The 21,489-nt window shown below is 42.3% G+C and overlaps 1 protein-coding gene across 1 annotated transcript in view; it reads right to left on the bottom strand.

Moving 5' to 3' along the window:
* LOC113009434 (pollen-specific leucine-rich repeat extensin-like protein 2) overlaps window positions 1-19,046 on the bottom strand; it is a 30,564-nt gene extending 11,518 nt beyond the window's left edge. Inside the window, exons 1-4 of the mRNA XM_026147712.1 lie at window positions 18,684-19,046; window positions 18,392-18,596; window positions 17,883-18,013; window positions 16,494-17,654 (exon numbers count right to left, since the gene is read on the bottom strand). Coding sequence (XP_026003497.1) covers window positions 16,494-17,654; window positions 17,883-18,013; window positions 18,392-18,596; window positions 18,684-19,046 — 1,860 coding nt within the window. The remainder of the gene's footprint in view (window positions 1-16,493; window positions 17,655-17,882; window positions 18,014-18,391; window positions 18,597-18,683) is intronic.
* Window positions 19,047-21,489: the final 2,443 nt, after the last annotated feature.

Genomic DNA, 21,489 nt, shown 5'->3' with positions numbered 1-21,489 from the left:
GGAAAAATTTGGTAGCGGCTATTTCAATATGTGTAAACAGAAAGGTGGTTGTGAGTTTCCAAAGAGGAATGAAATAGTTTAGAGCAAGAGGAATGCAGCATTGTACAGTATAAAGAACTGATAAAACTCCATCACTGCAGTGTGATGTAATATAAAGAGGAGAAGGGAAGAGCTGGTTTGCTCAGAGAAACAAATCTACTTATACTCATGCTGGTGATAAAATTATGGAGACAGAGCTAGTGAGATTTGGATCAATCACAAGGCTTCCTTCAGCTGGAAGCTACTGAATTGACCTCATACCTTTCTGCAAACCCAAAGGTCACACACATCCACAAGAAGAACAAACACCCCATGTACCCATTTATTGACCTCTCTAAATTAAAAGAGCCACTATTACATCAGTAAATCAGTGCACAGTGTCACGGATCAGCCTTTTCCTTTACTTTTGGGGATGGTTGTCTCAGTGGTCAGAATGGTTTGTTTTGAGCCATAAACCAACAGCCAGCCCAAGGAAGTATGGCTTCCATGTGTCTTCTAACAAACTTATCTTGCAAAGATCATACCCCTGGCAATCCAGGCGTATGCATTTGTCATAAGTGACTTGTAAGTGAGGTACAGGGTTTCTAGATCAAGATTAGAAACTTGAAAATGGAGACCTCAGAAACTTTCCATAACTGTATTATCGAGCAAGCATCAAGACTTAAAACAGAGACCAAGTCAGAGTAATGTTGATAATATTGTATTCTTTAAGCATCGTATGGTTTCTCTGATCTGAAAAAAAGAAATAGTTGTTGTTGTTTTTTTATTACATTTTTCTTTGTGAAACCTCATTGATAACTACAGGGCCAACCTACCCCACACCTTGTGACAATGAGGGGTTGGCTGAAACAAAGGGCCAGAGTGTCTTGATGGCTAATTACCTTTTGTTACAAGTGTGACAAGTGGCAAATTCCCTTATTCTATGTATTGATCACATATTTTAATAATATCACTTTAGTAATAGTAAAATCACTTTCTCACGTAGTTATGTGCATGTAGAATAGCATCACAAATTTTGTCCTTATCTTGGGAAGGGGGTATTTGGGACATAATTCTTGACTGGTGTGTAGGGATGGGAATCAAGAACCAGTTCTTGTAGAAAACAGTTCCCACTAGTTCAATTCTTTGGTTTTGTTAGTCTGCTTGTTTATCGGTTCCACTTATTAATTCCACTTGCACTAGCACCACAATCAGCAGATTTCAGTTCAGATGTCAGAGGAGGAAAATAGTGGCACAGTCTATAGAGTGGATATGGAAATTACTTCTTTTTATTACACAAAAGGATGAGAGCAGAATGGCAAGAAGCAAACTGTATCCAGGACAGAAACAACTGCATTGTGTTGCTAACACAACAACAGTCAACTTTGTAGAATCTTGGGTGGAATTTTGTACCTTTTCATGTTTCTAAAGCAGAATCGTTGAGGTGAACACTTTGAAGCCTCTTTTGGCTGGTTGTCAACTTTGCTTTGTATTGATAAGTAAAGCCTAAAATAAAGCTATTATTTTTTGATATGTGGTATTATGAGACAATGCATTTCCGGTCAAAGTATGTAACAAGTAGGGATGGGTACCGGTGTCCGGTGCCATGATGGCACCGGTTCTGACATAAACGGTAGTAACCAGACCAAAAAGCAGCGCACATTTCGGTGCTTTATTTCGGTGCTTTTTTTTCCTGAGCTGTGATACACTTCTAGCCAATCATTTTACGTTTCCGAGGATAATAGGCGGGTCCAGGTACGTACGTTCTTTTATGCAGAGCTACAGATTAAAAATGCCCAAGGCGAAGCGGTCAGAAGTCTGGCTGTACTTCACAGCAAAATATGCAAACTCAGCAGCCTGCAACAAGTGCTTTAAGCTGATACTGTGATGCTGTCAAAGGAGGTAACACCTCGAAACTGATGAAACACCTGGCGACGCATAGCGTTGTTTTTTTTTAAAGCTGAGAAATGCGCCGTATTGGATGGCAGCAGCAGCCGTTCTTCTCTGCGTGAGTAGCTTAATGTTGTTCGTGTGTAATTTACGTTGAGTAGGCTAACCACGTTATTACATTAATGCATGTAAGGTGAACTAGCAAACATCAAGCATGTAGCTATGACAAACATCATCATAGCTACATGCGGCTGCCTTATTGTTTGATGGCAGATGCTCCCTTCACCCTGGCCAAAAAGGCTAAAATGACCAAAGAAAAAGTGGAAAACAGCTAAACATGAGAGGTTTTTGGACAAAGTTTGTATTTTTTCCATTGTTTAAGCACTGCTTCCAGCTAAGAGTGATACCATATATGCCCCATAGCTGCAGAAAAGGCTAACATTGTTATCTTTTTACAAAAAACCAGCTGAATATGAGAGGTTTTTGGACCAATTTTGTGTTCTCCATTCTTTAAGCACCAGTTCGAGCACCGTTTGAGCACCGGCACCGTTTCAAAAGTACCGATTTGGCACCGGTATCGGATAAAACCTAAACGATACCCATCCCTAGTAACAAGTAATGTAGCAAGTAATGTAACAAATTACTTTCTCTGGTGAATAATTAAGTAGCTTACTGTATTTTAAGAAAAGTAACGAGTAATGTGTAATTTCTTTTTTTGAGTAATTCACCAACCCCAACAGTGGTTGCCACAGTTTGTTGCAGGGCCAGTGTTTTATGAATTCATGTCTTAGAGAATAGGTTAATATTCTTTTTACCTATTCATTTCTACATCCTGCAGTGTTGCTGTCTGATCTGGAATGTTGCAATTATAGAGAGAGCAGAAGAATAAATGCTGGCTGAGACATCTGCTTGTAAATGCTCGAGAATATAAATATATTGCATCTCCCGCTCCACCAGCATATCCCCCTCATCATGCTGTAGCAATAACAGCGATTGAAATCACCATAGCAACAGAGTTTCTGCCTGAAAGGGAGTCTGACGAGAAGCTCTAAGAAGAAGGAGAGAGAAATGGAACAAAAATAGAGCGTTATAATCCACCGTTATTTATGAAGGTCTGGGAAGAAATATCTCCAACATGTCCGTTTCCCACGCTGAAAAGATCAGAGGCATTTAAGGCCAGGCAGCTTTCAGCAAAATTCCTTCAGTGTCCTCGCCTGTCTCTCTGTCTCTGTTTGCTATGCTTTCATTCTCACGCTAATAAATGTATAAAATAATTATTTGACCAAGATCCTAAAGTTACTATAATATGATCCTGTGAAGAAAGGTATTTTATTACATTGGGTATATTCATTCTAGACATAATGCTTTCTTGATATCCAATCCTTTAAATAACAATGTGAATAAAAGACCTACATAAGTGAGTGCCTCTGGAGAGAGTCATTCCAGAGCAGTGTTTCCAAAACTGTTTTCTGTTGTGCCCTGTTTTTGGAAAATGGCCAGGAACCGACATTCTTACATATTTTTTTAACTAAACAATTTAGATTTCCGACCAAAAGATAACTTATCCTCTTAAGTAAAACTGGTAATCTCTGCGTACTTCATACATTTCTCCGATTGCCTCTGTTGTTTGTCTATAACTATTATTATTATTATTATTATTATTATTATTATTATTATTAGTATTAGTAGTAGTAGTAGTAGTAGTAGTAGTCGTAGTAGTAGTAGTAGTAGTAGTAGTATGTGTTCATTTTATGGCCTTCTCCCAAAAGAATTGATGCATCTCTTTAATTGTTTCCATATGGGCCATGAGAAAGCAAAATATTTGATCATTCTTCCACGTACTTCCACTTAAACTCTTAAATAGAAATGGATACAAGTGTAGGAAACAGTTAATGTAACATTGGCTTGCTATATAAAAAAGAAAACTTATACCATTAATGATGCATCATTATCATTATCACTTTTTTTTTCAAATTCTTTAGTATATTAGTAGGCCAATTATCATTAACATCATCGCTCACATGCAATATTTTCTAAAGGCATGATGCACATACTGCTATTTGTTTAGTGTGATATATGCTTAGTTTGACTTGTGATTACAAGAGCACGCATTGTTGATGCTAATACTGAGAAAAGCTTTAACTGCATCCATGCAGTTCTCTCACTGTTCTGAACCACTGATGACTTGTGATTGTTTAAGATGTCTTAAACTTTAAAGTCAATTTTATAGCCTCACAGCCACACTATTTGCAACATGCAGAAACGTGACCCAAAATAAACTTTCCACAATTTCAGTTACAGTGGTCCCTCGTTAATCAAGGGAGTTATGTTCTAAAAATAACTCACGATAGGTAAAAGCAAAGTAGCCAGCTTTATTTTTTACAATTATTATAGATGTTTTAAGGCTGTAAAACCCCTCACTACACACTTTATACACTTTTCTCAGACAGGTATGAACATTTTCACACCTTTATCTCTTGTTTAAATACCCTCAAGCCTTCATAGAAAAAAATAAGTCCAGTATTATAGAATGAAACCAAAGATCAAACCCTGTTTTCAGGTCCAGAACATGAGAATAGAGCAGCTGCCAGAGAATTAAACATTAATGGATCAATGGTATGGAAGTAGAAGAAGCAAGAAGAATGAGTTGAGTAAAGTTTGACATATCTGACTGTTTTGTTTCACTTAATGAGCCTTGTAATCTGAAAAATACAGTAACTTCTACTTTCCTTTAGCATGTCCAGAAGTCCAACTTTTTGTGCAATGTTTAGCATCTTCCTCTGCCTTTTTGTTGCTACTGCAGGTGTCTTTGACGGTGCAAAACGTTTTGTCGACCTTGTTGTGTTTGTTGGGGAGAAAACTTACAAACATACAGTACAGCACTGCAGAGTCACACTGCTAGCGATCGAAGATTTATGTAAATTTGACAAAATGAACGCATTCTGTGCTGGACAGGAGATACGACAAGGAGGAGATTGATTGACAATGGTCTACAGCCAACCAGGATGCAGAACACAATGCGCTGTAAAAAACAAACAAACAAACAAAAAGCATGCAAAATTGCACAAAAAAAATCCACGAAACAGCGAGGCAACGAAAGGTGAACCATGTTATAGCGAAGGATCACTGTATTACCAATGAGAGTGGTAAAGGTAGGGTTATCAAGACAACCAGAAACTTTCAACAACACATCGGTCAGCTAGTTAGTCTGGACACATGATATTTGGTTCCGAAGTTTAACCACTGCACAGGGTGATGTTGTTCATTAGTCATTTTTGGACAGTTGAAGAGTGATCAGCAGACATCTCCAAGATGGAGCAGGCTTCTAGTTTGGATATCGTATAGATGTCCAGAATTGGTGCTGGACCAACAGATAAATATAGACATGATCTATCCAAGGTCCAGTGTTTAGTTGGGAGAAACCTTAAAAAATAAATAAATAAATAATACATTTTATTTAAAAGTGCACAAGATAAAATGAACAATACGATCACAGTGAATATGCAGACTTAAATGTTTTGAGTTGAGATTTAAACTGGGTGAGCCAGTGAAAGCCAGTGAAATTCCTGAAGGAGAGGGGTGATGTGCTGGTGGAGGGGTTACTGATAATAATGCGAGCAGCAGAGTTTTGAACCAGTTGAAGCTTACGGAGGTCATTTTTGGAGGTCATTTTTGAGGGAGACCATGCAAGAGAGAAGCACAATAGTCAATGTGAGCGGTACCGAGCCTACGAACAAGAATTGATGCAGACTGGGTGGAAAAAGAAGGATGTTGTTGCATAGATGGAAATAGGCAGAATGGGTGAGATCATTGATGTGAGATTTATAGAACAGTAAGCTGTCTAGGATGACACCAAGGCTAACAGACAGGTATTTTTAAAGGAAAAATGATATGCAGTATTGCTACAACATTGGACAGAAGTGAAAATAAAAATAAATTAATAGATGAATTCCTACCACATTTTGGTGGGATAGTGAAGTTGAACTACCTCATAGCTTCCTGTAGAAGTGTAGTTAAGCAAATATAAATACATTAGCACATGGAAAATGGGAGTTGAATTGTTCAGAATAAAAACACATAGGGTCGATGATTAGCAGAGATAAATGCTATCATGTGTCAGAAAGAAGACACCAAAAATGGAAACCAAAACCTGAGCCAAGAGAAGGTTTGAGATGACAATTTTCAACAAAATTTTCAGTTCAAATCTATTTTGTTTATGTAGCACCAAATCACACACACAGTTGTCTCAAATCACTTTATATTTTAAGCTAAAGACCCTACAATAACACTGAGAAAATCCCAACAATCAGATAAGCTCCTATGAGCAAGCACTTGGCAACAGTGGGAAGGAAAAACACTCTTTTAACTGGAAGACACATCCAGTAGAACCAGGCTCAGGGAGGGGCGGCCATCTACTGCATTGGATTTTGGGTGAGGGGAGGGAGACAGGACAAAAGACACACTGTGGAAGAGAGTCAGAGATTAATAATAGCTCATGATTGAATGAAGAGTGAAAAGAGGGAGTAGAGAAAAGACAGTGCATCATGGGAAGCTCCCAGCATCCAGTGCACATTGTATCAAGGGATGGTTTGGTTTCACCTGAAGTACAATGATTTCTTCAAAATATGACGGGGACTCATTATTCAAGACCATGAATATGATGAGAAGGATTTAAAATTCAATAACAAGAAGATGTAGAGGCTGAGACAGACAAGTGAATAGTTTTGGGAGGCTTGTGTCTATTCATGAAGCCTTACATCTTGTGATTTGATAGTCAAGTCCCTGTTAAAAATATAGCTGCTAATGATACTTTTTGTCTTTATGCATATAAACTTGTGTATGGATGGCACAAGAACACTGACCCAGTGTGTTAATAAAATGGCCCTTCGGTCTCATTAGCAGGCTCTTTCACAGTCAGGTCTTCAGTTACAAAGCTGTGATTTGAAGTGTGAATTTGAGAAAGTCATGGCTCTGTTTTCTTTAAAGAATGTTCTCCGGGCTGTGCTTATAATCTCTCACCACTCTGTGGTCTTGTTTTCTTTTTTGAGCGAGTGAGTGAATCATCCTCTCCAGCTAGTCTCGTCCAGATCAATGGAGATCTCCGCATGGGTCCTCACAAGCCTCCCCACTCTTCCTCCTCACTCCCCCAATTGCCATGGAGACTCTAATGAGCAGTCTTGCTGCATGGTGGTACTTGTCAGAAACATGCAATCCTTCCCAGTGAACAAGCATACACAGTGATTCAAAATGAAAATTAACAAATCAAATACTTTCCCCCCATTATTATTTAGTCATTTACCCATAATTCCTTGCCTGTATCTCTTGTGTTTTGGGCTCATTGAAAAAAGTCCTAAACTTTAGTTGGCTTTCATTTTCCTCAGTGTGTGGTGGGTAACTGGCTTTGGACAAGTTTGCACAGTGCAAAGGAGGGGAAAAACAGGGTGACTGTGCCCAGCTAAACAGGAGGGGTACTGTACAATAATTATCAAACCTGACAAGACAAACTTTTTTTGTCCCCAAATGTAATAAAATACAGCCAGCAACAGGTGAACCCAACAAATATCTCCAGATTGCTCCAGTAGGCCAGTTTTAACATACAAGGTTCATCATTTTTGTAGTGGTTATACAAGACAAAAGATTATATGCACTGTTAAAAAAAACATCCTAAAACAACGGTAATATTCTGGCAGCTGGGGCGCCAAAATACGACCGTGAAATAACAGAAAATAACTGTCCCATAAAAATACGGTTATTTCCAGTAATGAAAATAGAGTTTGTTGCACTAATTTGACATGGGATTCTGCCTTTTCCAAGTGCTTTTAGACATTAAATTAGGAACATTTTTACGCGATCAAACAATGAAATTACCTATAAACAAGGTCACTGAATGTGGAAATATGAATCATAATACGTAAATGTACAGAAATATACAGTTAACAGTTGGTTTAAATAATAATTGATTGCATGCCCTAGGACAGAGGCGAGGCTGCCATATCGCACCATCGGCCCCTTTGGCCATCACTAGTAGGTGCAGAGTCTTGACCACGGACACAACGACGGAGAGTGTCCGAGCCGGGGCGCGAACCGGCAATCTTCTGATCACAAGGCGAACTGCCAATTCTTGAGCCACGAACGGCCTAACTAGCAATGATAATAATACTTATGTGATGTAACACAAGCTTATAGGGATCATGTTATATACTTTTCCATAGCATTACATTTGAATTCAACAGTTCAATCTTTCAAATAACGGACAGATATTTGTGAAATCATGATACATTTGTGAATGTATTTTAACAATCTAAATATGCATATGTACAGACAGATACATTTAATAATCATGACAATTATGTTGTATTACATTACAGTGATTAAACGTTAATTTACATTCAAAATGTGAAGTCAAAGTCTATTTACATAACTTTAATGATATTCTAGAAGAACAGAACATTACTGTAAAATGCACAGTAAAATACCTTCATATTAGGGGTTTTTTTTACGGTTGCAGCGTTACCCGCGACCTTGTTGTTAGTTCACATTCATTGGCCGATGCTTAGCATCATGTTATTTATATTAATTGCAATTCCTACCTCTACATTTCTTTTTCAAAATATATAATTAGCACAGCGTGTCCGTGCAATGTTTTACATTGTGGCATGCAGAGAAATCTTAACAAAGAAGCTCACAGAGAGGTATTGAGCTTGTTATTTAACCCCAAGCTGGTAGGGGGAGTTCTTTATTAAAACACTTGCTGTGTTACAATGTGCCTCAAGGTTCAACAACAGCACAACAGAAGTCACTCTTGGTACAGCACTCTCTCTACAAAACAACAACTGTCAGTGACGCTGCACCACGGCGTAAACACAACATTCAAGATAACAGTTAAAAGTAACATAACCATAAACAATAAAACAAGAACATCTAAACAGCAGCACATGTCCCAAGGCATGATGGGAGACATTTCTGGATGTATTTTTACGATCTAAATATGCATATGTACAACAAAATATATTTAACAAACAAGTAAATTGTGTTTTATTACATTTACAGTGATGCTATGTTATTTTACATTTGACGTGTCAGATCACAGTCTACTTATGTAATGATATTTTAGAAAAACAGTACACAACTGTAAACTACACAGTAAAATCATTTGACATTACTATTTTTTGGAACAGTGTGCAACACATTCACAAATTTAAACCAACTAGATTGAACTCCTGATTATACCAGTCACTCAGATTAAACACAACAGCAATTTATTTATGGTAGATAGAAAGAAAATATCCTGAGAATGGCATCCGTAGTAAGAAGACACTTCCCATTTTTCATCTTCATTGTTTCATCTTTATATACTTGTTGTAAAACTCAGACTTTGCAAAGAGTTTAAAATCTTTTGAAGTTAAAATAAGATATTAACAGAATTTAAAGAAATAAGTATTGTTTCTAACACTTATTTGAATCTCTATGCACTGTGGTGAAGATATGTCAACTGAAGCTGAAGAAGGGCTGCACTATATTATTGTGTAAAACCACTTTGTAAGCACCCAAATGGTGCTTAAAGTCTTACCCCCCAAAAAATATAACAAAAAACACAAAAACCACTCTGTTGGGCAGTTTATGGAACAAGTATTGGTTGAAAGGGACAAGCTGTATAATGTATGCTTAATTCTGTTTGAATCAACCCATTGACTTCAGATGGGCAGTCTGAGATAACCTAATAGTTTGATACGGTCTGGGTATTACAATGCCCAATGTATAGGATAAGCATAGCCACTGTAAAATGAGTCACAAGATTTGGACTCAATTTTTTGAAATTTGTAGCAATTGACTCCGCAGAAAGTTAGCAACGCTGAGGTGCATTGTGCACAGAGGTTATTGAGGATGGAGTGAACTACAAATGCTACTTCAAAAACTTATCACTCACCATCAACTCAAGTTGCTAGTACATGACGATATATCCCATATGGAAAAGAAATAGTATAAACTTATATGTGATTACTCATGAAAGTGGCCACTTTCATGAGGAAATCATATAAGGCTTACATGATTTACTCATGAAAGTGGCCACTTTCTCATTACTTTCATATATTGTTTTAGTAAGTATCCAAAACATACAAGTTTCATTATATAATTTTTCGAGGGATCTTATATCTGTTTTCACTCTTATATGCTTTTCATACAAGTTTCACACAAGACAGATACAAACTTTATAAAATTTATATATATCTATTCCATATGGGATACCTTTACTGCAACACTTTCGTGATATGTAACACAGTCAGCATTTCCATGAACGCATGATCTCACATTCACCTTCACTCAAGGATTAGAGTCTACAGGGAGTGCAGAATTATTAGGCAAGTTGTATTTTTGAGGAATATATTTTTATTATTGAACAACAACCATGTTCTCAATGAACCCAAAAAACTCATTAATATCAAAGCTGAATGTTTTTGGAAGTAGTTTTTAGTTTGTTTTTAGTTTTAGCTATTTTAGGGGGATATCTGTGTGTGCAGGTGACTAGTACTGGGCATAATTATTAGGCAACTTAACAAAAAACAAATATATACCCATTTCAATTATTTATTTTTACCAGTGAAACCAATATAACATCTCCACATTCACAAATATACATTTCTGACATTCAAAAACAAAACAAAAACAAATCAGCGACCAATATAGCCACCTTTCTTTGCAAGGACACTCAAAAGCCTGCCATCCATGGATTCTGTCAGTGTTTGGATCTGTTCACCATCAACATTGCGTGCAGCAGCAACCACAGCCTCCCAGACACTGTTCAGAGAGGTGTACTGTTTGCCCTCCTTGTAAATCTCACATTTGATGATGGACCACAGGTTCTCAATGGGGTCCAGATCAGGTGAACGAGGAGGCCATGTCATTAGTTTTTCTTCTTTTATACCCTTTCTTGCCAGCCACGCTGTCACGGTCTGCGGAGGCAGACCGTGCGGAAATGTGTGTGGTGGACCCAGGAGCGAACACAAGCGAGGATGCAGGAGTGGAGTAAAACAAAAGCGAGCCTTTTATTCTGGCTGATGAAAGGAACAAAACAGAGTGAGGGCAGCATAAGAGTAATAGTTCAAACAGAAACCTAAACTGGACATAAACTAAGGGAAAGCTATGGCTGGAGATCCGGAACACAGGGGGTGGTAACACAGACGACGCGACACAGACTACATGAAACACAGAGACTAAATACACAAGAGGGATGATCAGGGGAAGTGGCCACACATGGGAACACAGCTGACACAGATGAACATAACAAGACATGGCAGGAGTAAACAACACTGACGGGAGACTGTCAAAGTAAAACAGGAAGTACAGAGGTTCAAACAGGAGGAGAGAGAGCACGGGGAGAACACAGACATAACGGGCTGGGAAAACATAGAAATAAACACAAGGAGAGACGAGGGCTCACAGATACACAGGGGCACACAGGAGGTAATCAAATAAGGACCATCTTAACTAAATAATCCAAGGCATGACTAGGGAATGAAATACAAAACACACAAAACTGCGAATACTGGGCCCACATGGCCCAGGACCATGACACACGCTGTGGAATACTTGGACGCGTGTGATGGAGCATTGTCCTGCATGAAAATCATGTTTTTCTTGAAGGATGCAGACTTCTTCCTGTACCACTGCTTGAAGAAGGTGTCTTCCAGAAACTGGCAGTAGGACTGGGAGTTGAGTTTGACTCCATCCTCAACCCGAAAAGGCCCCACAAGCTCATCTTTGATGATACCAGCCCAAACCAGTACTCCACCTCCACCTTGCTGGCGTCTGAGTCGGACTGGAGCTCTCTGCCCTTTACCAATCCAGCCATGGGCCCATCCATCTGGCCCATCAAGACTCACTCTCATGTCATCAGTCCATAAAACCTTAGAAAAATCAGTCTTGAGATATTTCTTGGCCCAGTCTTGACGTTTCAGCTTGTGTGTCTTGTTCAGTGGTGGTCGTCTTTCAGCCTTTCTTACCTTGGCCATGTCTCTGAGTATTGCACACCTTGTGCTTTTGGGCACTCCAGTGATGTTGCAGCTCTGAAATATGGCCAAACTGGTGGCAAGTGGCATCTTGGCAGCTGCACGCTTGACTTTTCTCAGTTCATGGGCAGTTATTTTGCGCCTTGGTTTTTCCACACGCTTCTTGCGACCCTGTTGACTATTTTGAATAAAACGCTTGATTGTTCGATGATCACGCTTCAGAAGCTTTGCAATTTTGAGACTGCTGCATCCCTCTGCAAGATATCTCACTATTTTTGACTTTTCTGAGCCTGTCAAGTCCTTCTTTTGACCCATTTTGCCAAAGGAAAGGACGTTGCCTAATAATTATGCACACCTGATATAGGGTGTTGATGTCATTAGACCACACCCCTTCTCATTACAGAGATGCACATCACCTAATATGCTTAATTGGTAGTAGGCTTTCGAGCCTATACAGCTTGGAGTAAGACAACATGCATGAAGAGGATGATGTGGACAAAATACTCATTTCCCTAATAATTCTGCACTCCCTGTACTGGTCAAAGTCTGCCTCACTGGTATGGCCATAACTCTTAATTGCTTAGGGTGTAGATCTGGTGCATCTTCATGCTGTGACTTGAAGAAAGCCAATACACCATAATAATGGGAAACAAGCTAAAACACTGGATTAAAAGAAAAGAGAATTCCTTTCATAGACATTGTCAGAGCAAAGCGGAGTGAAGAGTTAGACATTAACAGTCCAAACAAAGAGAAGAGCATTTGGCACTTAAATAAAACAGTCAACATTTCCATTAAGAGCTGATCTCCCAGCTTGACAGGCCAGAGTGAGAAATGAGAAACGCGTGGCACCAGAGTTAATTTGTCAGTGTGTGTGTGTGTGTGTTTGTTTTCTCAGCTATTTAATCCCTGTGTAATTTACTATTCTTATAAACTCTAGCTTTTAAAATATGTCCATATGCAATTTGCAATGCACAGACAAATGTGTCAGCCATCACTCAGGATATATGAGACCAGAATATCATGATCTCTTTAAAAAAAAAAAAAAAAGAAGAAGAAGAGGGGGGGAATAAGCAAAGCAAATGAGAAGCTGGGAAATTCATTTCAGCACATGTAGCTGTAATGGTAACAGTCCACCACAGATTCTTTAAAAAACAATTACTTTTACTTATATGAAAGGATGTTTCTTCTTGTTACAATTTCATCAATCTTATTGTGATAAACCACTGCAAAAAATGTAAATAGAAATCGACATTTTTGGTTGTTTCTTGTTGGTCCTGTCAAGTTTTTCATCAGAACCATCAGAGAGATGTGAAGAAAAATACAAAAAATAGTTTAAATATGTTGTGTATGTATATGAAATAACTGATAAATAAAGCACTATATCAGTGCTCAGCAACTGCCGGAGCTCTAAAGCTAAAAAACCTCATAAATCCTTCAGCAGCTGTCATGTATTCTTGTACACAGCAAACATGGACAAGGAGAAGCAGCTATCACTGTGTTTCCCCATTTTTACTGAAAAGGGTAAAAGGCTTCAGTTTGGCTGAGATCCTTACATGAGAGGAGTGTGAAGCCTACAAGCAGAATTGTGTGAACTTTGACTGATTCCACACTCTGTGTCTCTGTGCTGAGACGTACCTTTAGATCAAGGCATCTGATGATTTTGAAACATGCTCTCTGCTCCGACACACAAAGCAGCCCTTGCCCACTGCAATGAAATTACTGCCTTTATCAGAATGTAATCACTGTTATTGTGTGTCTCCTTTGCACTGTCACACAGCAAGAGGAAATGTCGGCAAGTCAATTTTTAGGCTGCCTACAGATGGCAGCTTACAGGTTAGAACTCTCTGTTTGAATAGTCTAAACTGATCCTCAGAAACAGACAAATGAAACTATTTCACCGGCAAAATGTTGATCATTGGCTCTCTGAGGATTACATTCCCATGTTCTTAGTTAAGGATTTAGATCATTACATTCTAGAGGATAAAGCATTGTCAGATCTGCATTCCTCATGCTAGCACTGGCGTCACATCTTTTCTTTTCTGTCCTGTATGTTACGAATCAAGCCATTTTAAAGAAAAACAAGGATTTTCTTAGTTTCTCAGCATTGTCTCTTCCAGCCTTTGTCCTGCCATTGGCAAAGATCACTGTCTTCACTTTGGAGGCCGAACGCTGAAGGATAAGTTCATTTTCGGAGGCAAAGGTTCTTCTGCGAGGGACGTGGGCGGCAGTTTTATTTGAAATGTAGATTCGGAACCGTGACTGTTGCACTTCCACCCTGTCCATGAAAAATGCATGCTGTGATCTCATTATCTCGCTCTCCTCTTGGAACGCTACATAAAATCAATCCAGAGCAGATGAGAGATGAGAACACTACAGATTCTTAACCTCTTTGTATCGGATCAGAACGATCCCACCTTGAAATGAAACCAAAAAAAAAATATTGTAACTGAAATAAATGTACTGAAAAATCTTGTATTGAAACTGAAAAAAAAATGATAGTGAAAAACAATTAATTGAAATTAATTTTGTTTTTAAGGTTGTTACTTGTATTTGAACTAAAAACTTGTGATCTGGAATTCTTTCACTGTTTTTTGACAATAGTGTGTTATTTATCATAAAGTAATTCAGAGTCATTCATACCAGAGTAACCAGAGAGCACAACATATATTTAACTTTCTACAGGACTTAAAGCTATTATATTATGTAAAAGTCCAGACCCTCTGAGGATTATCTGAGTACTTCTAACATTACACAAAGCAAAGGTCTCCATCAGTGTTCATGAAATGCTGGGTTTATCCTTCTTGTGAGGGAGCTGCTGGTGAAGATCACGAGCCCTGCTTGATCCCGGCGATGAGTTTCAGTCTTCCTGGTGTTTCTGAAATGATGCCTCTCACTGTGGGTCAACAGAACATCTGGCACAGGACAGCTGTAATGAAAGAAATTGAAGAAGTTTTGAAAAAAAATCTTGGAAATGTCCTATATGTGAGAAAAAGATTTTGTATTTACTTTTCTTTTGCCAATCAAGATACCTAAAAGTGTCATGAATCGCCGTGCGGCAGGCAGGAGTAGGACCCAAAATGCAGGACTCACAGGCACGAGGGAATAAACTCAAAAGGCAGCTTTATTGCTGAAGAGGCAGAACATAGGAAATACAAAACTAAACTGGGAAAACTACAAACTAAGAATTCACAGAGAGACACAGGGAGATCCACACACGGCATGAGGGACGACGTCACACTGAACAGAGGGAGACGCAGACAGAAATACACAGAGGGTTAACGAGGGAAGTGGGAACACACGGGGAACACAGGTGACACTGATAATCATAACGAGACAGGGCGGGGTGAACTGAACATGACATGTACGGGCGTGAGAGTCACAAGGTAAACAGGAAGTGCACAGAGGTTCAGACAGGAGGAGAGAGAGCACGGGGAAAACACAGACATAACGGGCTGGGGAAACATGAAACAACCACAAAGGGAGACGAGGGCTCATAAATACATAGAGGGCACACAGGGGGAAGAGAGAGCACGGGGAGAACTTAGACATAATGGGCAGGGGAAGCATGGGATAAAACATAAGGAGAGACGAGGGCTCACAGATACACAGAGGGGCACACAGGGGGTAAAAGCCATGAAGGGAAAACACTTAGGGAACAACACAACAGGGCAACTCAGAAAACATGGCCTAAGCAAGGAACAAAATACAAACGTACAAGGAAACTAAGAACACTGTGCCAACATGGCCCAGGACCATGACAGTACCCCCCCCTCAAGGGCTGGCTCCAGACAGCCCAAACACAGAAAAACAAAACCAAACAGAAAACAACCCAGGGCGGGCGGCGGGGGCTCAGGACGGAGGGCTCGGAACAGAAAACAAAAGAAGAGCACAGCAAACACCGGAGCCCAAGGAAACAACCCAAACACAGAGCAGTTCAGGGGGCCGACCATGCGGAAGGCAACGGCGGAGACGTGGAACCAGTTCAGGAGGCCGGCCGCGCGCAAGGCAGCGGCGGCGGCGAAGGAGACGGAGCAGTTCAGGAGGCCGACCGCGCGGAAGGCAGCGGCGGCGGCGAAGGAGACGACGGAGCAGTTCAGGGGGCCGACCGCGCGGAAGGCAGCGGCGGCCCTCCAGTCTCAGGCGTGCTGGCCATGGCCTGGTGGGCACAGGGCCAGACGAAGCAGCTGACGAGGATGCTGGACCAGACGAAGGCTCCGAAGAGGCTGCAGCAGACGAAGGCTCCGAAGAGGCTGCAGCAGACGAAGGCTCGGAGGCCGGGCCAGGCGTAGCAGAAGCACAGGCGGATGTAGCCGGGCCAGGTGATGACGAGGCGGTCGCAGATGGCGGCTGGACAGGCTCCTCGGGCCCTCCAGCTGATGCGGCGTGAGGCTGAACGGGCCCCTCGGACCCTCCAGCGGAGACAGGAGGCTGAACGGGCCCCTCGGACCCTCCAGCGGAGACAGGAGGCTGAACGGGCCCCTCGGACCCTCCAGCGGAGACAGGAGGCTGAACGGGCCCCTCGGACCCTCCAGCGGAGACAGGAGGCTGAACGGGCCCCTCGGACCCTCCAGCGGAGACGAGTGGCGGCTGGAGAGGTTCTCCTGAACCCACAGTGGAGACGGATGCAGAGCCAGCAGGTGCGGAGACTTCTGGCTCAGGGGACCCTAACTGTGGCTGCACAGGGCAAGCAGTCTTATGCTTAGCAGGCAAGGGCAAAGCAGAGTTTACACAGGCGGCGTCTGAGTTAGCTCTTTCGAGTTGTGGCACAGAAAAAACCACAGCCTTGGCTTGCTCAGCAACACAGGTCTCGTTCTCAGTAACTATTTGAGAAGCCGAGAGAGCAATGGCTAGTTGAGGAGTTGGCTGGGGAATGTCAGAAATGTCTAAAGACAAAACAGGCTGGAACATGAAACAGTCACTAGAAGGAGCATCAGCAATGGAACACACGGTTTCAGGGGGTTTGTGCTCCTCAGCATGCACTGTTACATCCTGAGCTGATGATGGGGGTGTGTGGCTGAGCTCAGACTGAGAAACCTCAGAACGTACAGGCTGAGTAAAATGGTTCTGCGGTGCTGCAATGCTAGTAGCAGTATGTCGGTGAGTCTGGTGTAGAATAACAGTCTTTGGTTCCGCTAACTCTACGGGTGAAACGTTTATACTGGCTAACTCAGAGGAAATGCTGCGAGCGTTACAAGAACCCGATTGCTTTGGAACACAAAGATCGCTAGGTAGGGCGGTCGGTGAATAGTTTGGCACCAAGGTGTCACTCGGAATAACGTCTTTAGAGTCCAAACACACAGTGGCGGAGTTATCCAAGTCAGGCAACACAATGGCAGGCAAAACAGAGTTACTCACAGTGGTGGAACAGTCATGGGGTCCGGGACCAGACAACTTGGGCTGAGTGTGTGACTCACAGTCACTCTCTCCTACGGGTGCAGCCAGCTCAGCTGTACTGCAGTGCTGAACCAGCACAGGGAGCTGCACTGAAGTCTGCACAGGGGGCTGCACTGAAGTCTGCACAGGGGGCTGCACTGAAGTCTGCACAGGGGGCTGCACTGAAGTCTGCACAGGGGGCTGCTCTGATGGCTGTAGCAATGGTTGTGGTGAGAGTGGAGTAGGTAGTGGAGTTAATGACTTCACAGGGGAATGAACTAGAGGTAGTGACGGTTGTGGTGCTGGTGGTTGAGTGGGTGACTGCGCTAACGGAGGCTGCACTGGGGACACTGGAGACTGCACTGGGGACACTGGAGACTGCACTGGGGACACTGGAGACTGCACTGGGGACACTGGAGACTGCACTGGGGACACTGGAGACTGCACTGGGGACACTGGAGACTGCAGTGATGGTTGTAAAGTTGGAGACCGAGCTGACGATAAGGCCGATGATTCCTCTACCAACTGAGCTATTGACTGGGCTAAGGATTGAAATAAGGTTTGTAGTAAGTCAGGCTGTGGATGTGACTGTGCTATGGGAAGCGAGGCGGAATGTGGTGGAGGTGGCGACTGAGCTTCGGGCCGGGCGGCTAACAGAGATTCATGGCGAGTCACTCCTGGCAACTCTGTAGGCCTTAAGCTGTCCATGTTAGGAGTAGCAGTCTCTAAAACAGTCACAGCACAGGAAGATCCAGGTTTAGCAGAGTCAGTAACACCGAGCACAAAGGGATCCGTTGCGGACACAGGAGCATTCACACAAACGGTTTCTAAATATATAGGTTGGAGAGCAGCATAGTCCAGGAGTGAAGAAACATCATTCACAGTCTTATACTCAGCAGGTACAGGGACCTCAGAACTGTTAACTTCACGGTGTTGTTCATGAGTATGCAGTTCGACAATAGTCTTTTGCTTCTCTAAGGTGAGATTATCAGTCTGTGTGTTAATTGCTGCTGACCTGGGAGGAGCACAGGAAAAATAGTCACACTGAAACATGGGCGTGAGGGTAGGCAACGCAGGTTCAGGATTAACCGACCCAGAATTACCAGACACGGAGTTAATGGCCTCTGGGATGACGCGCATGGAGCTTACAGTGCCAGGATTCTTTAATTCAGCATGAACAGCAGTCTCTGGGGGGGTAATAAACTCAGTCTCGTGCTTAAAAGGTGCGGAGGTGAACTTAGGAACATTATGAGCCCTGGAAACACAGTCATATTCAAACTCGCTATTCATTTCTGATGTGTTACGGACCTGAAAAACAGCGGACTCAGGAGCAGAATATTGTCCGAGTTGGTCCGACTTGGAAGTGGTATGGAAGAAACAGTTAGTGTCACTCACCCCCGGAGTTTGCTCAGAAACGTTAGGGCGGCGGCGGCGTGAGCGCCGTTTTCGCCGAGAGGGGGGAGGAGATGAGCCGGGCCGCGAATCCTCCAGCGGACCGGACTGAACGTCCTCCGACCCCTCACACTGGAGAGGCAGCTCCGGGCGGACGCCTACGGTGGAAACAAGGAAGTCCCGGATGTGGGGGTGCAGCGCGCCGAACAGCCACGGGAGTCCGGACACCATCCGCTGTAGACGGGCGGCTACGACCTCCCGGTGTTCGTCTCCTGGCAGCGCCTCCCACTCCTGACAGTGGTACTCCACCGTATAGATCAAATCCTCCCGGAGCTCAGCGGAGGGGTTGTGAGTTGCTGGGTCCATTACTGGTGACGTCGTACTGTCATGAATCGCCGTGCGGCAGGCAGGAGTAGGACCCAAAATGCAGGACTCACAGGCACGAGGGAATAAACTCAAAAGGCAGCTTTATTGCTGAAGAGGCAGAACATAGGAAATACAAAACTAAACTGGGAAAACTACAAACTAAGAATTCACAGAGAGACACAGGGAGATCCACACACGGCATGAGGGACGACGTCACGCTGAACAGAGGGAGACGCAGACAGAAATACACAGAGGGTTAACGAGGGAAGTGGGAACACACGGGGAACACAGGTGACACTGATAATCATAACGAGACAGGGCGGGGTGAACTGAACATGACATGTACGGGCGTGAGAGTCACAAGGTATATAATTTTCACCATACAATTAGTAACCTTGTCATCTCCTGCACTGTCTGTTTTGGGCTCTGGGCTTGTCCTTCCCAGCGCTCATGAGACTGCTTTGATGCACTGTGGTATGAGGTGCTAACCTGTTGACAGTGTTGGGAAGGTTACTTTTAAAATGTATTCCACCAAAGATTATAGAAGAAATGTATTCTGAATACTTTACAACTGCTGTGTGATTTATTACTATTACTGAAGGCTACTCGCCATACCAATACCAACTAGATGTTTAAATCTTAATATAAATGAGTAACAGTAGGTGGACATTAAGTAAAGCTGCACTTTTTGCAGCGATCTCGTATAGAAAACTATTCCATGCGTATATAAAACAGGTCCGCGGCTCCGAACCATAGTAAAGGGACCTCTGGCTAATACGTCGGGTCCGTGTTGGGCTGAAAACTAGCTTTACTTTGTTGTCTGGGTCAGCTTTGCTAGAGAGAGACAGAGAGAGGCGTTGAAAGGAACTTACTGTTTCGGAATAACACAGTGTACAGTCGAGTCTTAATAGCTTACTTACAGCTGGGCTCGTCAGGCACTCTTTTTGGCTGCAGTGGTTATTATTATATTTACATGCTTCCAGCTCCCCGTTTCTGCCCCGTGACAGCTCCTACTTTTCCTTTCTCTCCCTCCCTCGCTCACAGACACATAACGGGTATGGCAGTCCATTCTCCCTGCAGCATGGACTACACTGCCCATCAGGCTACATTGTTTAGGGTGATGCATGTAACACTCTGCTATTGCCTTCATATTAAATCATTTTTGTATAATAATTTTTAGAGCCTCTTATTGCGTGCATTGTTTGGGTTTCCACCGGTGTGGAATTACCAAAAATAGAGAGACCATAGCCTAACACAGTGGTTCCCAAACTTTTTTTGCTGGGCCCCCCTTTGTTTTACAAGAAAAATATTTGCCCCCCCTCCCGCGCACGTGCACACACACACGCACACATCCTCCAACCACACACACCCATATTTTGCTCCATTGCAGTTTATTTCCCACCTCAAACATTTAGTAAACAATTAAGCAAATAAAAGTAATCTGCAGGTAGTAAGAAAATAAACTACTAACTCTTTTACGCTGCGTCTGCACGTACACGGTGATTTTGAAAACACAGCTGTTTCGTCCACACGTAAACGTCGTATGGAATCACCGAAAACGGAGATCTTTTAAAACTCATTTTTTGCCTTTATGTGTGGACAAGGAATATGGAGTTTGTCACGCAACGTCAACGATAGGTGCCTTTTTTCACGTCACGCTGTGCGCCACGTTTGTTTATTGTTTACATGAGATGAATTGCAGAATGGCAGATAGTCAGATTAACAGTAACAGTGTCTCTATCTTCAGGTTTTACACGCTTACATTTACACACGCAGTTACTGTCCCTCCATTTAGAAAGGCAGAGGCGTCACAGTGTGATTATTTTACATGTAGTTGTTTTTTTTCCTGTGTAATAATATTCAACATCAATACATTGATATCAATACATTTTTCAAAAAATGCCTCTCTGTGCAAAATGGGTTTAAAAACTTAAACAACTGTGGGATACTGTTTGTCCGTGATTTGAACCGAGGGAACAAATCGTGGCAGGATCAGCCTGCTGTATTTGTATCCCGCTGTAACTTTACTGTATAACAAGCTAACATCTCCAAAATGTCAGGAGTAGTTAGTCATTACAACAAGTATTTGTGAACTAAAAATCAAGAATGTGGGATAGTGTTTGTCCGTGATTTGGAGAGCCCAGCGCTGCTCCCGACGAAGGGACAACCAATTCTGCAGGGGAGACCTACCTCGGCACTTGTGCAGGTGAAACCAAAGGGCAGACATGCTTCACTATATTTTCTACTCTTTGGCTTAGAATGAAGTTGGTTTGGAAACATATTCAGCGATGCTTCATCTCCTGCTTTGCGTTTGTGTGGGCGCCCCGTGCTAGCAGTGTACAAGCTTTGTTTTTTGGTTTTTTTCCCTTTTCATGCCGGGCCCCCCCTGCAATGGATCTGCGCCCCCCCCCCCCCAGGGGGCGGGCCCCACACTTTGGGTAGG

The sequence above is a fragment of the Astatotilapia calliptera genome, chromosome 17 (genome assembly GCF_900246225.1).
Source record: "Astatotilapia calliptera chromosome 17, fAstCal1.2, whole genome shotgun sequence".
NCBI lineage: Eukaryota > Metazoa > Chordata > Actinopteri > Cichliformes > Cichlidae > Astatotilapia > Astatotilapia calliptera.
Note: the sequence above shows the minus strand (reverse complement) of the source record. Positions and strands in the feature narration are given on the sequence as shown.